The sequence below is a fragment of the Heliangelus exortis genome, chromosome 1 (assembly GCF_036169615.1).
Source record: "Heliangelus exortis chromosome 1, bHelExo1.hap1, whole genome shotgun sequence".
In the NCBI taxonomy this organism is placed as follows: Eukaryota; Metazoa; Chordata; class Aves; order Apodiformes; family Trochilidae; genus Heliangelus; species Heliangelus exortis.
The window spans coordinates 1,881,455-1,903,894 of NC_092422.1; the positions used below are offsets into that span (position 1 = coordinate 1,881,455).

The following is a 22,440-nucleotide window of genomic DNA, read 5'->3' on the forward strand; positions in this document are numbered from 1 at the left end:
AGGGCAGGACACACAGGGACACATCCAGGTGGGTTGGGAATGTCCCCAGAGATGGAAACTCCAGAACTTCTCTGGGCAGCCTGGGCCACCCTCCAAGTGAAGAAATTCCTCCTGATGTTTAGATGGAATTTCCTGTTACCAAATAAGTGCCCATTACCTCTTGTCCTGTCACTGGCCACCACTGAGAAGATCCTTACCCCCCCCTCCTCCTGACACCCACCTCCCCTTTTAGGATTTAAAAGCATTGATGAGCTCTCTCCTCAGTTTTCTCCAGACCAAACAGACCCAAACCCCTCAGCCTTTCCTCATCAGAGAGATGTCCTCATTCTCCTCACCTTTTTAGCCCTTTGCTGTCCCCTCTCCAGCACTTCCCTGTCCTTCCTGAACCAGGGAACCCAGAACTGGACACAGTATTCCAGCTGGAGCCTCAGCAGGAAGGTGAGGAAGACAAAGACAACTGCTTAGAGCCCTGAAAAAGGAAACCTGTGTGCCCAGGAGTGCATCACAGACATCAGCCACACATTCCTCCTCTTGTTTAGATGGAACTTCTGATGTTCAAGTTTGTGCCCTCTTATCCTGTCACTGAGAAGATCCTTACCCCCTCCTCCTGACACCCACCCCCCCTCTCAGGATTTAAAAGCATTGATGAGATCTCCCCTCAGTTTTCTCCAGACCAAACAGACCCAAACCCCTCAGCCTTTCCTCATCAGAGAGATGTCCTCATTCTCATCACCTTTTTAGCCCTTTGCTGTCCCCTCTCCAGCACTTCCCTGTCCTTCCTGAACCAGGGAACCCAGAACTGGACACAGTATTCCAGCTGGAGCCTCAGCAGGAAGGTGAGGAAGACAAAGACAACTGCTTAGAGCCCTGAAAAAGGAAACCTGTGTGCCCAGGAGTGCATCACAGACATCAGCCACACGTTCCTCCTCTTGTTTAGATGGAACTTCTGATGTTCAAGTTTGTGCCCTCTTATCCTGTCACTGGGCACCACTGAGAAGATCCATACCCCCTCCTCCTGACACCCAACCCCCTCTCAGGATTTAAAAGCATTGATGAGATCTCCCCTCAGTTTTCTCCAGACCAAACAGACCCAAACCCCTCAGCCTTTCCTCATCAGAGAGATGTCCTCATTCTCCTCACCTTTTTAGCCCTTTGCTGTCCCCTCTCCAGCACTTCCCTGTCCTTCCTGAACCAGGGGACCCAGAACTGGACACAGTATTCCAGCTGGAGCCTCACCAGGAAGGTGAGGAAGACAAAGACAACTGCTTAGAGCCCTGAAAAAGGAAACCTGTGTGCCCAGGAGTGCATCACAGACATCAGCCACACGTTCCTCCTCTTGTTTAGATGGAACTTCTGATGTTCAAGTTTGTGCCCTCTTATCCTGTCACTGAGAAGATCCTTACCCCCTCCTCCTGTCACCCACCCCCCCTCTCAGGATTTAAAAGCATTGATGAGATCTCCCCTCAGTTTTCTCCAGACCAAACACACCCAAATCCCTCAACCTTTCCTCATCAGAGAGATGTCCTCATTCTCCTCACCTTTTTAGCCCTTTGCTGTCCCCTCTCCAGCACTTCCCTGTCCTTCCTGAACCAGGGAACCCAGAACTGGACACAGTATTCCAGCTGGAGCCTCACCAGGAAGGTGAGGAAGACAGAGACAACTGCTTAGAGCCCTGAAAAAGGAAACCTGTGTGCCCAGGAGTGCATCACAGACATCAGCCACACGTTCCCCTCCATCCCTGTGCCAGAGGGAAAGCTCCTGTGTGCACCCTGTGTGATGTTTGGGCCTCTGGGCTGGTAGGAAATGTTTGCTGGCAGGAGGAAAAGCTCCTCAGCAAAGTCTCTGATGCAGTGTGACGTTTTTGGTAAAAAAAAATAACTGAAAGAGGTGGAATTTTCTGGTGCTGTATTCTGCCTGCTGTAATTAGTGCTTTTAATCACCTCATTACTGAGCACAGAATGGAGCTGAAGGCTGCAGGTAGCAGCACAGTGGGGAGAAGGCACTTCAAGGTTTCAGGCTGTGGGTTTTGTTGTTTTTTTTTTACTTTTTGCCTTTGGGTATTAACTTCCCTCCAGGAGCAGCTTCCCAGCAGAAAATCCAAAGCCACATTAAGGGGTAGCAGGAGAAACACAGCAGCAGGAGGAGGAGTCCTCATCAGCCCAGCACTGCCATGGAAGAGAGGAGCTCAGGAGCTTCATCCAGACAAGTCCTGAGGCATGAAGGTGTTTTCAGCAGCCTGAGTGCTCCAGGTGACACAGCCAAGAGCTGCCCGTGGTGCTGTGGGTTAGGGCAAAAAGCAGCATTAGGTACTGAAGAGTCTAAAAATTGGCACCACAGCACTTCCCACTCCCCACTTTTTTTTCTATTTAAGCAGCAAAAATGCCTCCCACAGGATCCATGCTGGCCCTGGGCATGGAGCACCTCACTTGAAGGCCAGAGGAGAAAAACCAAACCCTTTTTCCCTGTTTTCTCCCCATCCTGAGTGCGTGCTCTGTGTATGTGCACCCACATCCATCTCAGTGGGGTTCCTGGGCTCTCCACATCCTCCTGTGTCCCATAACCACAGTGAGAAGTTCAACCAGGAGCTGCTTTTTCAGTTGTCAGACTCTTCCCAAGCAACAGGACAAGAGGAAGCAGCCTCAAGTTGCACCAGGGGAGGTTTAGGTTGGGTATGAGGAACAATTTTTACCTGCACAGGGTTGTCAGACCCTGGCCCAGGCTGCCCCGGGCAGTGGTGGAGTCCCCATCCCTGGAGGGATTTCAAAGTTGTGTAAATGTGGTGTTGAGGGCCATGGTTGAGTGGTGGCCTTGGCAGTGCTGGGTTAATGGTTGGACTTGATGATTTTAAAGGTCTTTTCCAACCAAAATGATTCTATGAAGAGCAGGTAACAACCTTTGCGACCGACATTATCTCTGTGTCTGCTACAGATGCACCCATAAATCATGGTAAAAATGCAGCAGGCAGGAGAAAACAGCTGCCTCCTGCCCTCTGCTGATTTCCTGCTGCTTGAAAGCTGATTAAGAACCACTTACTTAAACAGATGGGTTTCAAGTGATACTACCAGGGCAAACTGCTCACCTCAAACTGCCCATTAAAGTTTCAATTTACGTACCTTGCACAGAGCCATCGGGCTGGGGTGTGAGCTGCTGGAATGACCTCTGGGAGCAGCCAGTCAGTTCATTAAATAATAAAGAGCTGAACAATTTCCAGCTCAATTGCACACTCAGTGTCCTTATTTCATTTCCTGTTTTTAAAGGAAGGATCAATTATTTACCAATGTGCTTCGAGTCCTTTAGGTGAATCCAGGCAGTGAAGCAAAATCTTGTTTACCAGGGCAGATGCCCAAAGGGAAGTGTCAGAGTGATGGACCCGTTTGTGAACAACCACTAAAACTCTGCCAACATTTTATCAGCTTTAATGAGCCAGGATTACAACTGAGTCAGGCTGAGGGGGGGTTGGATTTGTTGCTTTTCACTGAGGGTTCGGTGATCGCTGCCATTTACAGATCAAGTCCAGAAAAATTTCTGGGGCAGAACTTCCAGGTTTGCCCATTTGTCTGCTTCAAGATTTTGCTTTTCATGCCTCAGTCACTCATTTGAAAGCTTTTAAGTTGTGAGGTTTCCCCCTAGAGATCCACATGCATCTTTCCAGAGCTGTATTTCATCAGACTACAGTTATTTATCTTCAGCATAGACCTGACCTGTTTCTACCCTGATTTTCAACCCTGCTCCTGGATTCCTTTAGGGTTCAGGGAAAGAGACAGCACTGGGGCAGCTGAATGCTGTCTCTGCCTGGAAATATGTCCCCCTTTCCCCTCCCTGAGCTGCACCTTTCACTGTTGGACTCAGTCCCCCACATTCTTGCCAAGCCAAGAACCAGTAAATCCTCCTGAGTGTGAAAAGTTTGCAAAAGGTCTGGAAATGTGGCCCTGACTCCTGCTCCCCCAGGCTTCCTTTCTACTTCATCTCACCCCACTCTAAAGGCTGCTCCGTGTGGGAAGGGGCCCATGGGAGCAGGGCCTGGGGAGCAATTGGCTCCACGGGGGCAGGAAAAGATCCTCAGGAGCTTTTCCAGAGCTGTCAGAGAGTTTTGAGGGGATTTTGAGCAGACATGGCAATTCAACCTGAACAGTAGCAGCTGCTGCAACTGCAGCAATAAACCAGAATACTCCAGGCCTTGCAATAAAACTCCCATCCCAGTCAGATTTTACAAATGCTTTACAACTGGGGCTTGCAATTCATCAGATCTCTACTTGAATTACTTTCCTGGGCCAGTCTCCATTCATTTAATGTGAACCATCTCATCTTGTCCATCTCTGCCCTGGGTTTTATTTTTTCCCAGCTACTTGCTGGGAAAATTCATGAACTCTGTGGTGTGTCTGATGAAATTGCTGGTGGTAGGGATGGTGATTTGGATGCTTTTCTTTTCTAGGCCTCTGGCTCCTCTGCAAAAAAAAGGTGGAGAGATGGAGGTTTAATTTTCAGCACTGACCTTGGTCTTTTTTCTTGGTGTCACAGCAATGCCTGGGAGCTTTGAAGGGGGGTTGGGCTCTCAGGAGTGTCAGACAGGAAGGCTGTGCCTCTGAGGATGATGATGGCTCAGGTTTGGGATCCCTCAAAGGCCATGTGGAGGCAGCAGAATCCTATTGATGGGGGGGGGGGAGTTCCCTAGAGTTGGGGTTGTTCAGCCTGGAGAAGGGAAGGGGCTCCAGGAAAGCTGGGAAGGGATTTTTCATGAGGGCTTGGAGTGATAGGATGAGAGGGAATGGTTTGAAAGATTTAGGTTAAAAACTAGAAAGAAATTCTTTCCTGTGAGGGTGGTGAGACACTGGATCAGGTTGTCCAGGGAGGCTGTGGCTGCCCCATCCCTGGCAGTGTTGAATTCCAGGTTGGATGGGGCTTGGAGCAACCTGGGCTGTGGGAGGGGTCCCTGCCCATCAACAGATGATCTTTAGGGTCCCTTCCAACCCAATTTGGGATTCTCTGACACTGACACAAAGCTGGGAAGGTGCCTCAACCTGTTGGGTCTCATGCCCTGTTCTGCCATCCAGGTGTCATCCCAGCTGGGCAGAAGTGATGGAAATGGGACTGAATGCTGTGTCTGAACAGATATTTATCTGAGGATTTTGGATCATTTGTGCTCAGATTACTCTGTTTCAGGGGAATGGATCCTTTTGTAATGAAACTCTCCATGAGGAGGGTGCTCTCTGTTAGAGAGGGGAAAAGACTTTCTGACCTTGGCATCTTGCACCTCTGGTACCAGCAGAACTGGGCTGCTCTGATGCAGCTCTCAGCCTGCAGTGAGGCCTCAGCTTCAGCTCTGTTTCCCATAGCAGGAATTCTCCCCTGAGACCACCTCATTATAGCAGAACTTCCTCACTGCTGGGAAATGTGGTCAGGAGCTGACTGGCCTATGTGCATTTTTTTTTTTATCCTCTTTTAAAAGATTTGGTTATTCCTGTACTAGCAACAATCAGGTTTCTTGCTGCTGGGGGCAGCATTTTTCTTGCATCTCAGTCCTCCACAGATGTCTGGGGGCTGGTGAGCCCCATACTCACCCTCAATCCAGTGCTGCAGGTCCAGGAGTGTCTGATCTGGCAATCCAGGGTTGTCCTACACCAGTCCACCAGGAGACAGCCATCCCCAGGGATTCCATCTGTTAGAGATCATATATCAACCTCAGTCAATACATTTATATCCAGATGGATCCTTCACAGAATCACAGAATCATAGAATTGGCTGGGTTGGAAGGGACCTCAGAGCTCATCAAGTCCAACCCTTGATCCACTCCCCCCGTGGTTCCCAGCCCATGGCACTGAGTGCCACATCCAGGCTCTTTTGAAATATCTCCAGGGATGGAGAATCCACTCCTTCCCTGGGCAGCCCATTCCAATGCCTGATCCCCCTCTCCATCAAGAAATTCTTTCTAATGTCCAACCTAAACCTCCCCTGGCACAACTTGAGACCATGGCCTCTTGTCTTGCTGAGAGTTGCCTGGGAAAAGAGCCCAACCCCCCCCTGGCTCCAACCTCCTTTCAGGGACTTGGAGAGAGTGATGAGGTCTCCCCTGAGCCTCCTCTTCTCCAGCCTCAACACCCCCAGCTCCCTCAGCCCTTCCTCACAGCATTTCTGCTGGATCCCTTCACCAGCCCAGTTGCCTCCTTTGGACCTGCTCCAGCACCTCAAGCTCCTTCCTGAGCTCAGGGGCCCAGAACTGGACACAGGACTCAAGCTCTGGCCTCCCCAGAGCTGAGCACAGGGGCAGAATCCCTTCCCTGGACCTGCTGGCCACACTGTTCCTGAGCCAGCCCAGGATGCCACTGGCCTTCCTGGCTACCTGGGCACACTGCTGGCTCCTGTTCAGAAGAGCACCAGAAGCCATCCTTTCCTTGGTCGCCAGCTCTATCCCTGCAGCTGCAAGCAGACAAACTCAGCTGCTCTAAAAGGGGTATTTTGGAGGCAGGAGTGATATCCCAAAAAAAGCTTTTAGGGGAAGAAGGTGCATCCCTAGAGCCAAGGTTTGGAAGAGAGTCCTTAGTGAGGACCCACTCTTTAGGGGTCTGACACAGATGGAGACAAGGTCTCTGCTGAGGCTGTCAAAATCCCCAAGGACTGTGCCACAGCTTGGGTTTGCAGGGAGAGAATTGGGAATAAACAAGCTCCCAAGGTGTATCCAGAGAGGTGGTGGTCCCTGGCCTGTCCTGCGACCCAGCTCATCACCCAAAACCCTATGGGTGTCTGAGCACAAGGGGTCAGTGCCATGGTTTAGTAACCTAGTGGATCAAGGGTTGGATTTGATGGTCTCAGAGGTCCTTTCCAACCCAAATGATTCTGGGATTCTTTGATCACAGGGGCTGAGGTTTTACCTCACCTCCCTCCCTCTGGCAAAATGCAGTTGGCATCTTGCTCTGTGAGCACAGGTGGAAGAGGCCAGGTTGGGCTGCAGCTGATGTTGTGCTTTTCCCTGGTTTTAGATGATCCAGAAACACAGCAGCTGAGCCCTGTGTCTGGGGAACAGGGTGCAAAGGGAAGGTGCAGCTCCCCTGCTCCTGCCTGGACCAATCCATCCAGGTGCCCCTGAGGATTTTCCCTGATGTTTTTTGTCTTCCTTTGCAGAGGGAGCATGGTCCTTGGGTGCCTGCAAGATCTCCCTGCAACTCCAGCACCATTTTGAAGCAGGAGTTGCAGTTGGGGACCTTCCCAAGCAGGACATTTGCTCCCAATGCCTCCTTCCATCCACCATTGCCTGGATGGGAAGCAGGGGGTATCCCAAAATCCAGAGTGCCTGTGAGCTGGGAAAGCTGCTGGCTGTCCTGGCTGTTTTACTGCAAAGGGCTGCCAGCCCCTCCTGGATGCTCTGAACAGGAGCCAGACTCCTGGGGAGAAAAAAACTGGGGATGTTGGCTCAGTTGAGGCTCTTCAATGGCTTTGGGCTGCCATAAACCATTGTAGCTGTCTGGGCAATGAAAGGAGCTGGGGGGGAGGCAGGGAAGCTCCTGATTCCCCAACCTGCTCCAAAGTGACTTCTACTCAAGTGAGAAAACCTTCTGCTACCCCCCAGCTAGGGGCAATGGGTAGGGGGACAAAGGGGCCCCTGGTGTCACCAAATGCCACATCCCCCTCCTGGGCAATGAAAGGAGCTGGGGGGGAGGCAGGGCAGCTCCTGATTCCCCAACCTGCTCCAAGCTGACTTCCACTGTAGTGAGAAAACCTTCTGCTAACCCCCCAGCATCTGCAAGGGGCCCTTGGTAGGGGGACAAAGGGGTCCCTGGTGTCACCAAATGCCACATCCCCCTCCTGGGCCATGAAAGGAGCTTGGGGGGAGGCAGGGAAGCTCCTGATTCCCCAACCTGCTCCAAAGTGACTTCTACTCAAGTGAGAAAACCTTCTGCTACCCCCCAGCTAGGGGCAATGGGTAGGGGGACAAAGGGGCCCCTGGTGTCACCAAATGCCACATCCCCCTCCTGGGCCATGAAAGGAGCTGGGGGGGAGGCAGGGAAGCTCCTGATTCCCCAACCTACTCCAAGCTGACTTCCCCCGCAGTGAGAAAACCTTCTGCCAACCCCCCAGCACCTGCAAGGGGCCCTTGGTAGGGGGACAAAGGGGTCCCTGGTGTCACCAAATGCCACATCCCCCTCCTGGGCCATGAAAGGAGCTTGGGGGGAGACAGGGAAGCTCCTGATTCCCCAACCTGCTCCAAAGTGACTTCTACTCAAGTGAGAAAACCTTCTGCTACCCCCCAGCTAGGGGCAATGGGTAGGGGGACAAAGGGGTCCCTGGTGTCACCAAATGCCACATCCCCCTCCTGGGCCATGAAAGGAGCTGGGGGGGAGGCAGGGAAGCTCCTGATTCCCCAACCTACTCCAAGCTGACTTCCCCTGCAGTGAGAAAACCTTCTGCTACCCCCCAGCACCTGCAAGGGGCCCTTGGTAGGGGGACAAAGGGGTCCCTGGTGTCACCAAATGCCACATCCCCCTCCTGGCCATCCCCTGCTTATGCTGTTGTGAAAGGAACCTGTCCTGCAAATGCAAGAGGAGAACCAAGTGTTGTGTGCAGGGCTTGCAGAGGGGTTTTAGTGGCATTTGAGGGCAGGGAGGGTGTCCAAGGTCCTCATCCTGTGCTTGGGAATCCAGCAGGGGTCATGTCTGGAGCCAGAGCTGGTGGCTGCATCTTTGTGGCAGCCAGAGAGGACACATCCCAGGTTTTCCAGCAGTGGAGCAAGGCCAGGGCTCTGCCCCAGGGCTGGGATCACTGCTGCTTTCTGACCACCCCCACTGCCCCCAGTCCTGGAGGATGGGGGAGCCCCAGTTCCAGCCAAGGGCATTGACCTGGGGATGAAGCTGAGGACCTTTTCCTGCTGAAACCCCAAATGTTTTGTCCATTACAGGGTTCACAGACAGCCCTGGGTCTGATGCAGATCAAAGCCACCAGCTGGGAAGCTGGACCAGATCTGAGCTCTCTGGGGTGGAAGGTGTGGGCATTTCCCAGTTTTTTCAGGATGCTGCCAGGCTCCATTTTGGCAAAGAGGAAATGGAGATGAATTCATCCTCACTGGGCTTCAAACAGCACCTTGGGACACCACTGCTCACCTCTGAGAGCTGCACTGCCTGCTTTGGGCTGCAGACAGGGATGGTGGGAGCTGAGGGAGGAGAATCCTACATTGCTATTTGTGGAGAGGGATGAAATGTTCCTGGCTGTGAAGGCCACAGCTTGGAGCCCTCTGGCTCCCATCTGGGAGGAGAGGGGACATTCCCTCACTGCCTAATGCCACCAAGGTCCCTGATTTGTACCAGGGTGTAGCTTGACCCTGGCTCTGGTTGTCATTGCTGACCCTGAAATGCTGACACAACACATAGTTTCTCCTTAATAGGGCATGGAAAAGGCAACCCACGTCAGGGCCAGGCTTTTTGCTCATGTTGTGCCTTTTCCTGTCTTTATATGATCCAGAAATACCCTAAACTCAGCCTTAAAAAAATAAAAAAAGATGATCCCAGGCAGATACTTCCTGCTCTGGAAATACTGTGGCCCCAAGCTGCAAACCAGCAAGCAGAGTGGGGTTTGTACAGGTTAGAGGGGAGGGGTTTCCTTTAGAATTGAGACCCTGGTTAATGGTATCCTAGGCTTGGATCCCTGCACAGATCCATCCTCAGCTCCTCATCACTTCTGGTGTCACCTGGTGTCACCTTGGGGTGAGGACCTCAAATGCAGATGTTCCCTCAACTTGACAAAGTGCTGGGTTGCCAAATGCCACCAAAAACCTGACCACCTTTGAGGTCTTTTGAGCAAGTTGTTGCTGCCTGGTCCCATCCCCCTGCTGCAATTTGCTGCCTCTCTCTTTGGTGCTCCCAAGCTGCTGTGGAGCTGGGCTGGAGCAGGGAAAGGAGCAGGGCTTTAAATAACCTCCCCTAAAATATATCTGTGTTTGTGTTGGATCGTTCCTGGGAGCTGGTTCACAGCAGGGCTCCAGAAAAAAGAGGGATGGGCCAGGGAAGGGAGGGAGGAAGGGGCAGGGGTGAGGGAGGAGAAAGGGAGGGCTCCTCGAAGCCTCTTTGCTGCCAGGGTAAGTGTGATGCTGCACCACACTGAAAGGAAAAAGGAAAAGCTTTCCCTGGAGATGGAATTTCTCCTGCTCACCTTGTGTCTCAGGGAAGTTAAAAGTCACACATACACTCACTTTTGTCTCTGCCTGGGGTGGAAATGCCATGCTGGCCATTCCTTTGGACCATCTGGATGGACTAGGGATGTAAGAGGCACATCCCTGGCCTGTTGAATTTAATAACTCCTCATAAAGTGCCTTCCCCATCCCCTGTTTCTACCTGCTTGAAATCCTGGGTGTCCTCCTGCAGCTCTGCCATGGCTCCATGGAGTTCAGCTCCTCTGGAGGATGATGCTCAGAGGTCCTTCTGAGGGCTCAGTTAAGGGAGTGGGGTGAGGAGCAACCTGCAGGCTCAGATGGGGAGACAGAAATTAGGGTTGCTCAGACAGAGGACAATTTGATGCTTGGATGAAGTGTCAGTGGGGATTTATCCAGTGCCAGGCAGGGATCAGCACCTCTGCCTTTGTCTTTGGCCAGGGATGCAGATAGAGAATCACAGAATCATAAAATCCTAGAACTGGCTGGGTTGGAAGGGACCTCAGAGCTCCTCAAGTCCAACCCTTGATCCACTCCCCCCGTGGTTCCCAGCCCATGGCACTCAGTGCCACATCCAGGCTCTTTTGAAATATCTCCAGGGATGGAGAATCCACCCCTTCCCTGGGCAGCCCATTCCAATGGCTGATCCCCCTCTCCATCAAGAAATTCTTTCTAATGTCCAACCTAAACCTCCCCTGGCACAACTTGAGACCATGGCCTCTTGTCTTGCTGAGAGTTGCCTGGGAAAAGAGCCCAACCCCCCCCTGGCTCCAACCTCCTTTCAGGGACTTGGAGAGAGTGATGAGGTCTCCCCTGAGCCTCCTCTTCTCCAGCCTCAACACCCCCAGCTCCCTCAGCCCTTCCTCACAGCATTTCTGCTGGATCCCTTCACCAGCCCAGTTGCCTCCTTTGGACCTGCTCCAGCACCTCAATCTCCTTCCTGAGCTCAGGGGCCCAGAACTGGACACAGGACTCAAGCTCTGGCCTCCCCAGGGCTGAGCACAGGGGCAGAATCCCTTCCCTGGACCTGCTGGCCACGCTGTTCCTGAGCCAGCCCAGGATGCCACTGGCCTTCTTGGCTACCTGGGCACACTGCTGGCTCCTGTTCAGAAGAGCACCAGAAGCCCACAGAGCACCCAAGCAGGAGGTGTTTCTGTCCCCATTCCAAGAGAACAGTCTGAGTGAGCTCTGGATCCCCCCCCAAATCCATCCATGATCAACTTAGCTCCAGCCTGGCCACAGGCTCAGTCCCTGGGGAAGAGATTGGGAAGAGATGGATGGAGTTGTGGCTCCTAATTTTGGCCAAGAAGTCCTGGGCACTTGAGGAGCATGGAGATGAGGAGGATAGGGCTGGTGGAGAGACCACTGAGGTCAGTGTGTTTTAGCAGGGAAGAGAGTGGGAGCAGAGGAGAATGGGCACAAGTGGAGCACGAAAAGGGAACAGGAGTGAGGGGCAGCATCTCCTCCTGTCCCTTCTCCCAGAACATATCATAACTTTCCCAGAAGATATCACAGAGGGTGGGGAGAGAGAGCAAAAGGTAGAGAGTGAGGGACAGCCAAGCCTGGACTGGCCAAGAGAGAGGGGATGGAGCTTGCTGAGGGCAGGGTGTGATGGTTGAACCCAACAGGAAAGCTGTTTGGTGACAAGGGACACAAGTCCCTCACTGGCAGCTGTCCTTGCAAGGTGGACCCTGGGCTGCTCCAGACAGACTCTGTCTCGCCGATGTCTCCACCATCCCTCAAATCCTGGACAAATGATTCCCTAGGGAAGAAGGTGAGGAGAGACATGAAGCTTTCCCCCCCCTGGAATGCATCTCCACTGACATCTTGTGGTGAAAAAGTCTTTTTCTTGGTGCAGAAGAGAATGGGCTCCTTCAGGCACTGCTGCCTCCAGGCTGCTCCCCACGGGAGATGCTGGGGTGGGTGTTTGAAGGAGAGGTGTTTTACCAGTGCTATACTGGTCGTACTGGTATTCCCTGCATGATTTGTTTGGCAGCAAAAACACGGACCCCAAAATATCATTGTTGGTGCAGTAGCACTCTTAATGGGGGCCCTGGTGAGGTTTGACCCAGGAGTTACCATGGACCAAACCTCAGCAGGGGTCTGGATGCAGCCAAACTGTTTGGGAGAGATCTTAAAGGGCTGGGTGAGGGCTGGGATGTGTCCCACACCCTCACCCACACTCCCAGGTGGGTTCAGAGTGGGTGGTGGAGCTCTCACTCTGCTTCCCATCCTCCATTCAAGGGTTGGAAGCAGCTCCAAAGCTGAGGTGGCTTCTCCACCTCGTTCCCAGAGGGATGCTGATTGTCACCTGGAATGTTCATGGGTCTCCTCAGCTTTGCACGACCTCTACCACAGAATCCCAGAATGTTTTGGGTTGGAAGAGACCTCCAAGATCATCCAGTCCAACCTTTCACCAACACCATCATCTAACTACTAAACCGTGTCCCTAAGGACAAGGTCCAAATGACTTTTAAAGACCTCTAGGGATGGTCCTGGGCCATTCCAGTGTGGGGCACAGCCTGAAAAAAGAGGCAGTGTGGGAGGTGGCTGCCATCAAACATCTAATTTTGAATTGCCACTGGTCCTAACTTGCAATCTGTTACTATCAGCTGCCTACAAACAAGAGAGCAGCCATGCTGGCTCAGTAGAAAACTAGTCCAGAGTCTCTTTCTGTAGCCAAAAGCCCAAAGAAAATTGAAAATTTGTCAAACCTGTTTGCAGCCAACACCCAGCTCCCATTGCCTTTGTCTGCTCTTTGTGGGAGGACCACAAACAGTGAGATCTTCCCTGTCCTCTTACAACTTGTGTGGGTTGGTAGATCTCAACCACATTTTATCTTTCCTAGGAATAGCTCATTTCAATTTTTTTTTGCCCTTCTCCCCCTCTTTTGGGTTGTTGCAAGGCAGGACTTCCCTTTGCTGACCCTCCCCAAAGAGACCATATTCAGATATTTTGGATCATAGAACCATAGAGTTATTTGGGTTGGAAAAGACCTTTAAAAGCTCATCAAGTCCAGTTATTAGGGCAGTAGGACCCACATCTCCATTGGAGTGAATGGCACGGGTGGCATGTCCAAATCTTTTGGTCAAATCTTTTCTAAAAAACAAACCCTCCCCCCCCCAAAAAAAACCCTAAGTTTAACACTTCTGCAATACAAGCTTGTGATTTATGCCTTATTGTAAGCGAATTCAGGCTTTGTTATTATAAAGCCTTTCAGGCTCAGTATTTTGGAGCCTACAGAAATAAACATTCATCTAGAATTTAATAACCAGGTTGAGTAAAGACTAAAACTCTTACATCCAACACTGGTTTGAATACATGTAGAAAGAGACATTCTTTTGGGTAAAAAACTACAGTTTCTTTAAATTCTAAGTGAACATTTTTTTTTTTTTTTTCTTTAAATGAAAGGATGACTTACAAGAGGCTGAGGTCATTTGTTCAGTTTGGAGCAAAGGAGGCTGAGGGGTGACCTCATGGTGAGTGGTTTCCTCCTGAGGGGAAGAGATGGGACTGGGACTGATTTCTTTACTCCTATGACCAAAGACAGGACCTGGGGAAACTGCAGGAAGCTGAATGAGGAAAAGTTTTGGTTTGATGCGAGGAAAAAGTTTTTCACCCAGAGGGTGGATGAGCAGTGGAATGAATTCCCCAGGGAAGTGATGGAAGTGATCACAGCATCAAACCTGCCCAAATTCAAGAAGCGTTCTTTTTAGGTGTAAACAGGTAAGAGATATTTGTTAAAATTTACATCTAGCAGCAAATTAGTGGGGTACAGTAAAGCATCAGTAAAGCATCCTCTGGCAGCAAAGATTCCTGATGGTTCCCTGGATGTAACCAAATAGCCTGACCGTGATTTACACTATTTACCTGAGGATTGTTTCCTTCATCTGTGATTGCCCACCTCAAAAAAAGCTTAGAACTACCAAAAAAAAAAAAATGTTTAAACCGACAGAAGCAGCTTGTGAGGAGACCCCTGAGCTGTGCCCCCCTCATGCCTAGGGTGCTAAGACGGGAAGGCGTCTTTACCACCAGGGCAAGAAAATCGAGATGATTTATCATTCTTTTAATATCATTCTTATCATTTCCTGTGCCCCCTTACACCGCTTTTATAACCCTTTTAATGCCGACTCTGCAGGAAGGATGAAAACCCACACCGACACCGCTGGGGTTAACTCGCCCCAAGATGGCGGCGCCACAAGGCAAGGGGAAGACTCCATCACCCATCGGCCCCCATCTTCCCGCCCAGATGATCCCGCCGGCCCAATGGGACGAGGCGGAAGGCAGATATAGCCCTTCCTCCTAGGCTGGTGCTTCCTTTCCGCCGGGCGGCACGGCTCAAGATGGCGGTGCAGATCTCCAAGAAGCGCAAGGTAAGAACGGCGGGCCGGCTGATTGCGGGCGCAGGGAGGTTTCATATCGGCGGGGTCACGACCGGGGAACCCATGGGCTCCACCGAGATGGGGTGGCGGGGAGGGAATGGCGGCGGATGGGGGAGGATGGAGGCGGATGCTTCTCGGAGGCCCAGCGGGGAACATGGCGGCGGGAGTGGGGCTGTGAATCCCCCTCACAGCCCTGCGTGGGGCTTGCAAAGGGCTCTGGGGTTTTGTGTACAGGGGAGGCAGGATGGGGTTGTGCTGAGGGCCGCGGAAGTTGGTAAACTATAGTTTTTTACTTTTTTTTTTTTTTTTTTTTAAGGGGGAAGAGTTTGGTTCAGTGCCTCCCGCCCACTGCGGGTCTGAGGGGCTGGGAGGATTCCAGAGTCTTTTATTGCGATTTTAGGAGCATGGATGTAGTGAGGTGTGGGTCAGGCTATGGCTGGAAGCGATTTGTCTCTGGGAACTTGAAGGGGGTTGCCTTTATTTCTTTTTTCCCCTCTTTTTTCCTTTCTGGGGAGGGAGAGGTCGGTCAGGCTGCAGGAGGGTCCCAGGGATGAGCTGCTTCTAAAACTCCCTTCGTGAAAAATCTGCGTTCAAGCTTGAGCGATTGGGCACTTGGTGATTTTATTATTTGGTTTCTTAGTTTGTCGCTGATGGTATCTTCAAAGCCGAGCTGAATGAGTTTCTGACTCGGGAACTGGCTGAAGATGGATACTCCGGAGTAGAAGTCCGGGTCACTCCAACCAGGACTGAGATTATCATCCTTGCCACCAGGTAACTGCGAAGCTGCTGCTGACTCGGGTGCTGTACAAATCCTTCAAGGGATGCTGCTGTGTATAATGTTAAAGTGGTAAATATAAGCAGAAAGAACTTCAGAAAGAAATCCTGGAGTGCTCTGCAGCCGTGTTACAACCCCTGAACTCGGAGGCTCAGTCTGGAAGCTCCTCACGGTGGTTACAGGCTCAGATGTGGAGACATTTCTCTCATTTCTGCTGTCATATTTTATATTATTTTTTTCCCCAGAACTCAGAATGTCCTTGGTGAGAAGGGACGCCGCATCCGGGAGCTGACGGCTGTTGTGCAGAAGAGGTTTGGCTTCCCTGAGGGAAGTGTTGAGGTAAGATTTATCCTGGTTAAAAGAGGAGTGAGCAGGTTGTGCAGTTAGCTTGGTGTGCTGTCTGTATGGTGCCAGCTGAAAGGTGGTGTAACTTGAAGATAAGTTGGGGGACTTTTTGCCTGTTTTCCCAAAACAGTCTTTAACTGAGAAACAAAATGCTTTGCTTGTGGTTTTTTGAGTGCTGTCACTTTGCCTGTTTTTCTCTGGTGTCCCAACAAGGAGTATGCAGATAGAAGCTTTTAAACTTATTTGTAGGTATTTTGTAGGGAAATTTCTTGTCCCTACAGGTGAGAAGCAGTCTTAACACAATGATGTTTGGTATTTTTATGTTACTGTTACTTTATGGAACTCATAATGTCTTGCACATTGAGTGCAGAAGGAGCTTTTTGAGTGTGATACTGTAACAAAATACACAGTGAAGTGACACATGAGTAATTTCTGATCTTTATGCTAGAAATCTGGTGCCCTTGCTGTTAACTTCCCTCTAAAACAAATTAGGGGAGGGGGGAAAATGCATGATCTGGGGTGGTACTCACATTTCTTCCTGCTCAGCCAGTGTTGCTGGATCACATTATGCATTGAAGGTTGCTGATTATCTCCAGAAAATGCCTAAGCATAAACACAAGCCATCCAAATTGTCAGCTCTAGGAAGATGAAGTGTGTGTCTTCTGAAGTGTCAGATTTTGCCCTTTGGAAGGTGCAGGGTTAAATACACCTCAGCTTTCCTGGCTTGCAAAAACCAAACGTTTTCTTAGGTTTGGATTTTTAAGACCGAGGGAGATTTATGGAACTTGTATAGAGTTGAGCAAAGTTCTTGAGGCTGTCTGGAGACCTCTCTCCAGTGTTACCTGCTGCTTTTAAAGCAGCAGCTCTTGGAGACTTGTCCCTGGTGTGTCCCAGCTCTCCCAGGAGCAGCTGACAGGTACCAAAGAGGTCACAGCAGTGGCTGAGGATAAAACTTTGTGTGTGGGAGGAGGAACGGAACTGAGTGCCGAGGAAGGGGCACAGAGAATGGAGCTCCTGAATGCCCTAAGAATGAGTATCATAGAATCATAGAATCCTAGGGGTTGGAAGGGACCTCGAAAGATCATCTAGTCCAACCCCCCCTGCCAGAGCAGGGCCCCCTAGAGTACATCCCCTAGGAACGTGTCCAGGTGGGTTTTGAATGTCTCCAGTGAAGGAGACTCCACAACCCCCCTGGGCAGCCTGTTCCAGGGCTCCGTCACCCTTACAGTAAAAAAATTTTTTCTGATATTCAACTTGAACCTCCCATGCTCCAGTTTACACCCATTACCCCTTGTCCTGTCACTGGTCACCACTGAGAAAAGCCTAACTCCATCTCCCTGACACTCACCCCTTACATATTTGAAAACATTGATGAGGTCACCCCTCAGTCTCCTTTTCTCCAAACTAAAGAGCCCCAGCTCCCTCAGCCTTTCCTCATAAGGGAGATGTTCCACTCCCTTAATCATCTCAGTAGCTCTGTGCTGGACTCTTTCAAGCACTTCCCTGTCCTTCTTGAACTGAGGGGCCCAGAACTGGACACAATACTCCAGGTGCAGCCTCACCAATGCAGAATAGAGGGGGAGCTCCTGTGTTCTGTTAAATGAAAAGTATCTTGAAATGCAGCCTTTTTTCTGACTTTACCTTTTTTTCCTTTGTAGCTCTATGCTGAGAAGGTGGCCACAAGAGGCTTGTGTGCCATTGCTCAGGCAGAATCCCTTCGGTACAAGCTTCTGGGAGGTTTAGCAGTGCGGAGGTGAGTGGAGCAAGGGGAAGGTGATGGCAGGGTGAGGAGGTGTGGGATTCAAATACCATTGTAAAAAAAAAACCCCAAAACCACCTTGCCAGCTTGCCTTCAAAATATAACCTGGTCATGCTGCATTTGGAGAGGGCAGTTCCTAGTTTGGGGAGTCCTATTTGAGGACTAAAAGTTGAAGTTTGAAGAGTAGGTCTGGTTTGTGCATCTGGTTTGTATAAAGTTGCTCTTATTTTGGTACAGATAAATGGGTGGAGGTGTGGAACACAGTTACAAGCCTTCTGGCTGAGCTGTAATGCAGGTGACAGTGGCCTTGCTTCTCAGATCCCTTCAGTGATGATAAGATGACGAGTCAGAAGCAGGTGGCACTTGTTGTGGTACCTCTGCAGCATCATGTTCTGTGGTGCTGCCTCTGGTTCTTCAGCAGGAGCATCCTGTCATCTTTGGATGATTTAGAGGCATTTGTCTGAGGAGGGACAAAGAGCTGCACTCCTGACATGGGTGTGTTGGCCAACTTCAGCTTTCAAGCTGTTTTTTTGTCACAATGTGTTCTTCTTGCTGTTCCCACAAACCTTGCCAGGACCATCCTTAGTCACAGAGGTGTTTTTTTTTTAGGCTGGGTGTGACAGCTCTTAAAGAGTGTGAAGATTTTTGCTGTTGTGTGTAGCATTGACAGCTTTGCACGGGTTGTGACATCGACAGGTTGCACGGGTGTGTGTTCAGAAGGCATTTTCCAAACAAAAGTTGAAGTGTGATGGAAATTGGGGTGAAATTCCTCTGGAACCTTGTGGATTTGGCAGAGGGGGAGTCACCAGGGGCTGCTCCTACTCTCTCCTTGCAGAGCCTGCTATGGTGTCCTCCGTTTCATCATGGAGAGTGGTGCCAAGGGCTGTGAAGTGGTTGTGTCTGGCAAACTCAGAGGGCAACGTGCCAAATCCATGAAATTTGTGGATGGTTTGATGATCCACAGTGGAGACCCAGTCAACTACTACGTCGACACAGCCGTGCGTCACGTCCTCCTCAGGCAGGGTGAGTGGCTGAAATCAGAGCCCTTGGCAGCTCTCTTGGTTTCTTACTTCCATCAGAACCAGAAGATCTCAACTCCTGGTTTTCCTCTGCCTGCAGGGAGGTTTTTTCTGGGCTGGTAGCTCTGCATGCTTTGGCTGGACCACTGATCTTGCAGAGTGCTTCAGTTGTGCTGCCATTTAGTTCCAAGTCTGAAAATCTGGTTTTGTTTTTTTTTTTTGCAACTGAGGAGTGTGCACATTACACCTGGAGTAGAATTTTTCTTTGCATTCACATAGTGTGAATGGGAAATGGAGCAGAATTAGGAGTAGTCATCCCAGGTCATCCACTTTTTTAGTGGTGAGGATTGAATGTGTCCAGGTGGGAATGTGGCTTTAGAATTTCCAGATGCTCTTGCTTGTGTCCTGTAGCATCTGAGGTTGATAGCAAACCAGCTCACAAACAAAACACACTTGAGTTTAGGAGCTGGTGGCTGTTTGAATTCTCACTTTTGTGGCTCCTAGGGGTAGGCAGACAGAACATGGGTGGTAGAAGACCCACAAAAAAGCAAGTGGCAGACACTGTTGTCTCCTGGTAAATCTGCCCAGCTAAGCCTGCTTACACTTGTCCTTCCCCTTGGTAAAACACAAATGACTTCTTAATTAGCTTTGGATTATTTAATTGTAGAAAACCTGATGCAGGGCCACCAGCCCAGACAAAACTCCTCTCCCTCTTCCCTTCAGTGATGATCTGATGACGAGTCAGAAGGGATGTCCTTGTGTCATTGCAGCCTGGGCAGTGCCACGTTCTGTGGGGCTGTGCTGAGGCTGCCTTGGGCAGGATGTCCTCCTCATTGGATGATTTAGAGGCATTTGTCTGAGAAGGGATGCAAAAAACCCAGTGAATTTCCTAGGAAAATGAGCTGAGTTTTCCCAGGAAGAACAGGGTTTAAAAACCATGGCATGATTTTAGGATACAGCACATTTTCATCATGGTCCCAGGCTGCAGTTAAGCAAAAGAAGTGACTTGGATAAAGGTAACACACTGATGGAAATGGAAAATAATTAGATTTTTAAGCTGCAGCATGTTTATGTTAATCAGCTGGCATCTTCAGTGCTGTGAGGAGAGTTCTGGGTGTAGATAACATGTCCTTTAACCATGGGACTTGTCCCCACTGCATTTGTGCTTGGTATGTTGTGTCAAATGAGCTTGTTTTGTGTTACCATAGAATTGTCTGGGTTGGAAGGGAGCTCAGAGCTCCTCAAGTCCAACCCTTGATCCACTCCCCCCGTGGTTCCCAGCCCATGGCACTCAGTGCCACATCCAGGCTCTTTGGAAATATCTCCAGGGATGGAGAATCCACCCCTTCCCTGGGCAGCCCATTCCAATGCCTGATCCCCCTCTCCATCAAGAAATTCTTTCTAATGTCCAACCTAAACCTCCCCTGGCACAACTTGAGACCATGGCCTCTTGTCTTGCTGAGAGTTGCCTGGGAAAAGAGCCCAACCCCCCCCTGGCTCCAACCTCCTTTCAGGGACTTGGAGAGAGTGATGAGGTCTCCCCTGAGCCTCCTCTTCTCCAGCCTCAACACCCCCAGCTCCCTCAGCCTCTCCTCACAGGTTCTGTGCTCTGTCCTGTCACTCTCTGCAGGAGTGTTGGGAATCAAAGTAAAGATTATGTTGCCTTGGGACCCAAGTGGAAAGATTGGCCCCAAAAAGCCTCTGCCAGACCACGTCAGCATTGTGGAACCCAAAGAAGAGATCTTGCCCACCACCCCCATTTCAGAGCAGAAAGGTGGCAAACCAGAACAGCCAGCCATGCCTCAGCCTGTTCCCACTGCCTGAGGGGTAAGTGCCCAGGGAGCTGCAGGGAAAAATTGTCACCAAAAGTTGCTGAGATCCTTGGGAAGAAAAGCTGCTGCACTGTAGGAGGTAGAGTGGGTTGGGTTTAAGCACACACACCCTTCAGTGATGATGAGATGAGTCTGAAAGGGAATATCCTGCTCCAAGTGCCCTGTTTCATGTTGTGTTCTACAACATGGGTTTTGGGTGACTTTGAGTGACAGTTTGAGTGACTTTGAGGCATTTGTCTGAGAAGGGCTCAGTGCCTTGGGTGTTGATCACCTGCTACCAGTGTGCAGTTGGCAGCACAGGGTATAAATTCCTCCCTGACTATCCCCCTGAGCTCCAGTTTGGGGTAATAGACACAGAAACCAGTAACACTGAGCACAACACATAATTGTTTTGCAAATTAAATCATTAGTGTTTAAAATCCTGCCTCCCTCAATGAGGAGCTTCCAAGACAGAAATTGGTTGCTTGAAATAGTCTCAGAACTGCTCCAGGTTGGTCCCAGGGAGAGTGTGAACTTTTAAAAGTTTAAAATCTTAACTAGCAAAATCTTGACTAGCAAGGACAAGGGGATTACTGGCTAAAATACAAGATGTGGGAGATGGCACTTCATTTGGAGACTTGGGAGCTTGTTTGTTTAGTCTTTTGGGTAGAAGAATGCTTATGGGAAATGATTTACCACCATCTCACTCAATATTTTTTTGTTTTTTGTTGTAGGGCTTGTAAAATCTGCAACCAGAAGCTTGACTGTCCTGAAAACATCTCTTAATAAAATAAAAAAAAGACAAAGTGGAGGTGTTTGGGGTTTTTTTTGCAGGATGTATTCCAGGAAAGCCTTGTATCCCACCTTTGGTATGGAAGATTTTCTCTTGGGTTTCTTCTAAGCTTCTGTTACCCTTTTGGAGTCAGCTTGCCAGATCCTGGTCTGAACAAAGTGGGGACAAAATGCTGATTTCTGGGTAGAGCTGGAGCAGCAAATCAGGTGTTAAAGGTGTCATGAATGATACCCTGATACTGGAATAGTACTGGTAACTCCTCAGTTACATACCAGTCCCTTTTTTTGAGGTTTCCAGAAGAGGGAGCTTTGTTAGCCATGTCCAGAGCAGTTGCAGCAGTTTTTACCTTTCTGGCCTCAGCTGAAGAATTCACTAGATTTGACTAAATAGTTTTTTGCACTTCTGTGCATCCATTTTCTTTGACACTTCAAGACATTCACTGTGTGACTTTAAGGAGTGTAGGGACATCAGAGCTTCTGTTAGGTTCAGGTAACCTTAGTTGGTGGAGTTTTGGGTTGTAGGGTTGGGAATGCTGGGCCCTGTGGCTAACAGCTCACTTTTTATTCCTACACTGCCATATTTTAAATGCCAGGGCAGGGCAGTAGGTCCTTTACCTGTGCAGCATTTTTAAAGACATAAAACTTGAAGTTTGAGGAGAGAAAATGAAGAGTGAAACACTGACCTGCTAATAGTGTTCCTTTCCTGTCACAGACATGTCCTAGGAATTCATTTGTTGCATATTAAATGTAATTTTTTTTTTTTTGTCCACAATTGGATTTAAGGGTGGCAAGGAGCCATCCTTAAAAATAACTGATTAAAGAAAAAAGAGTATTTTGCCTCCACTCAACCCCTGCAAATAACTGTGGCTGCCCAAGGCTCACTGAAAAAAAGTTTTATTGCAAAATAATACAACTGTCCCTTTTTTTGAGGTTTCCAGAAGAGGGAGCTTTGTTAGCCATGTCCAGAGCACTTGCAGCAGTTTTTACCTTTCTGGCCTCAGCTGAAGAATTCACTAGATTTGACTAAATAGTTTTTTGCACTTCTGTGCATCCATTTTCTTTGACACTTCAAGACATTCACTGTGTGACTTTAAGGAGTGTAGGGACATCAGAGCTTCTGTTAGGGTCAGGTAACCTTAGTTGGTGGAGTTTTGGGTTGTAGGGTTGGGAATGCTGGGCCCTGTGGCTAACAGCTCACTTTTTATTCCTACACTGCCATATTTTAAATGCCAGGGCAGGGCAGTAGGTCCTTTACCTGTGAAGCATTTTTAAAGACATAAAACTTGAAGTTTGAGGAGAGAAAATGAAGAGTGAAACACTGACCTGCTAATAGTGTCCCTTTCCTGTCACAGACATGTCCTAGGAATTCATTTGTTGCATATTAAATGTAATTTTTTTTTTTTGTCCACAATTGGATTTAAAGGT

The 22,440-nt window shown here is 49.7% G+C and overlaps 1 protein-coding gene, 1 long non-coding RNA gene and 2 other non-coding genes across 5 annotated transcripts; 3 read left to right on the forward strand and 1 right to left on the reverse strand.

Annotated features, from left to right (window-relative positions):
* Nucleotides 1-4,200: 4,200 nt before the first annotated feature.
* On the reverse strand, nt 4,201-5,707 carry LOC139791787 (uncharacterized). Its single transcript, XR_011724009.1, has 2 exons — nt 5,559-5,707; nt 4,201-4,445 (listed from the first exon to the last, which is right to left on the reverse strand). It is a non-coding gene; the product is annotated as an uncharacterized lncRNA (long non-coding RNA).
* Nucleotides 5,708-14,388: 8,681 nt separating this feature from the next.
* Nucleotides 14,389-21,403, forward strand: RPS3 (ribosomal protein S3). Of its 2 annotated transcripts, none has more exons than XR_011730192.1 (7): nt 14,389-14,505; nt 15,155-15,285; nt 15,535-15,628; nt 17,293-17,387; nt 18,229-19,608; nt 20,012-20,239; nt 20,958-21,403. XR_011730192.1 is itself a non-coding variant. In XM_071765561.1 (7 exons), exons 1-6 carry the CDS (start codon nt 14,476-14,478, stop codon nt 20,234-20,236), a joined length of 732 nt encoding a protein of 243 aa, XP_071621662.1. In that variant the 5' UTR covers nt 14,389-14,475; the 3' UTR covers nt 20,237-20,239; nt 20,958-21,403. The 2 variants fall into 2 exon arrangements, 1 of the variants encoding a protein (XP_071621662.1); XM_071765561.1 differs by having other exon boundaries at nt 18,229-18,416; nt 20,043-20,239.
* LOC139791842 (small nucleolar RNA SNORD15) lies at nt 17,716-17,862 on the forward strand. Its single transcript, XR_011724053.1, has one exon. It is a non-coding gene; the product is annotated as a small nucleolar RNA SNORD15 (small nucleolar RNA).
* LOC139791841 (small nucleolar RNA SNORD15) lies at nt 19,130-19,277 on the forward strand. The gene has a single exon (XR_011724052.1). It is a non-coding gene; the product is annotated as a small nucleolar RNA SNORD15 (small nucleolar RNA).
* Nucleotides 21,404-22,440: the final 1,037 nt, after the last annotated feature.

What these genes read in the sequence shown, in the direction of transcription:
- RPS3 (XM_071765561.1), top strand. Translation starts at nt 14,476, where the DNA reads ATGGCGGTGCAGATCTCCAAGAAGCGCAAG. An exon ending in AGATCTCCAAGAAGCGCAAG is followed by an intron (nt 14,506 to 15,154) that starts GTAAGAACGGCG and finishes TTGGTTTCTTAG; the next exon opens with TTTGTCGCTGATGGTATCTT. An exon ending in TCCCTGAGGGAAGTGTTGAG is followed by an intron (nt 15,629 to 17,292) that starts GTAAGATTTATC and finishes TTTCCTTTGTAG; the next exon opens with CTCTATGCTGAGAAGGTGGC.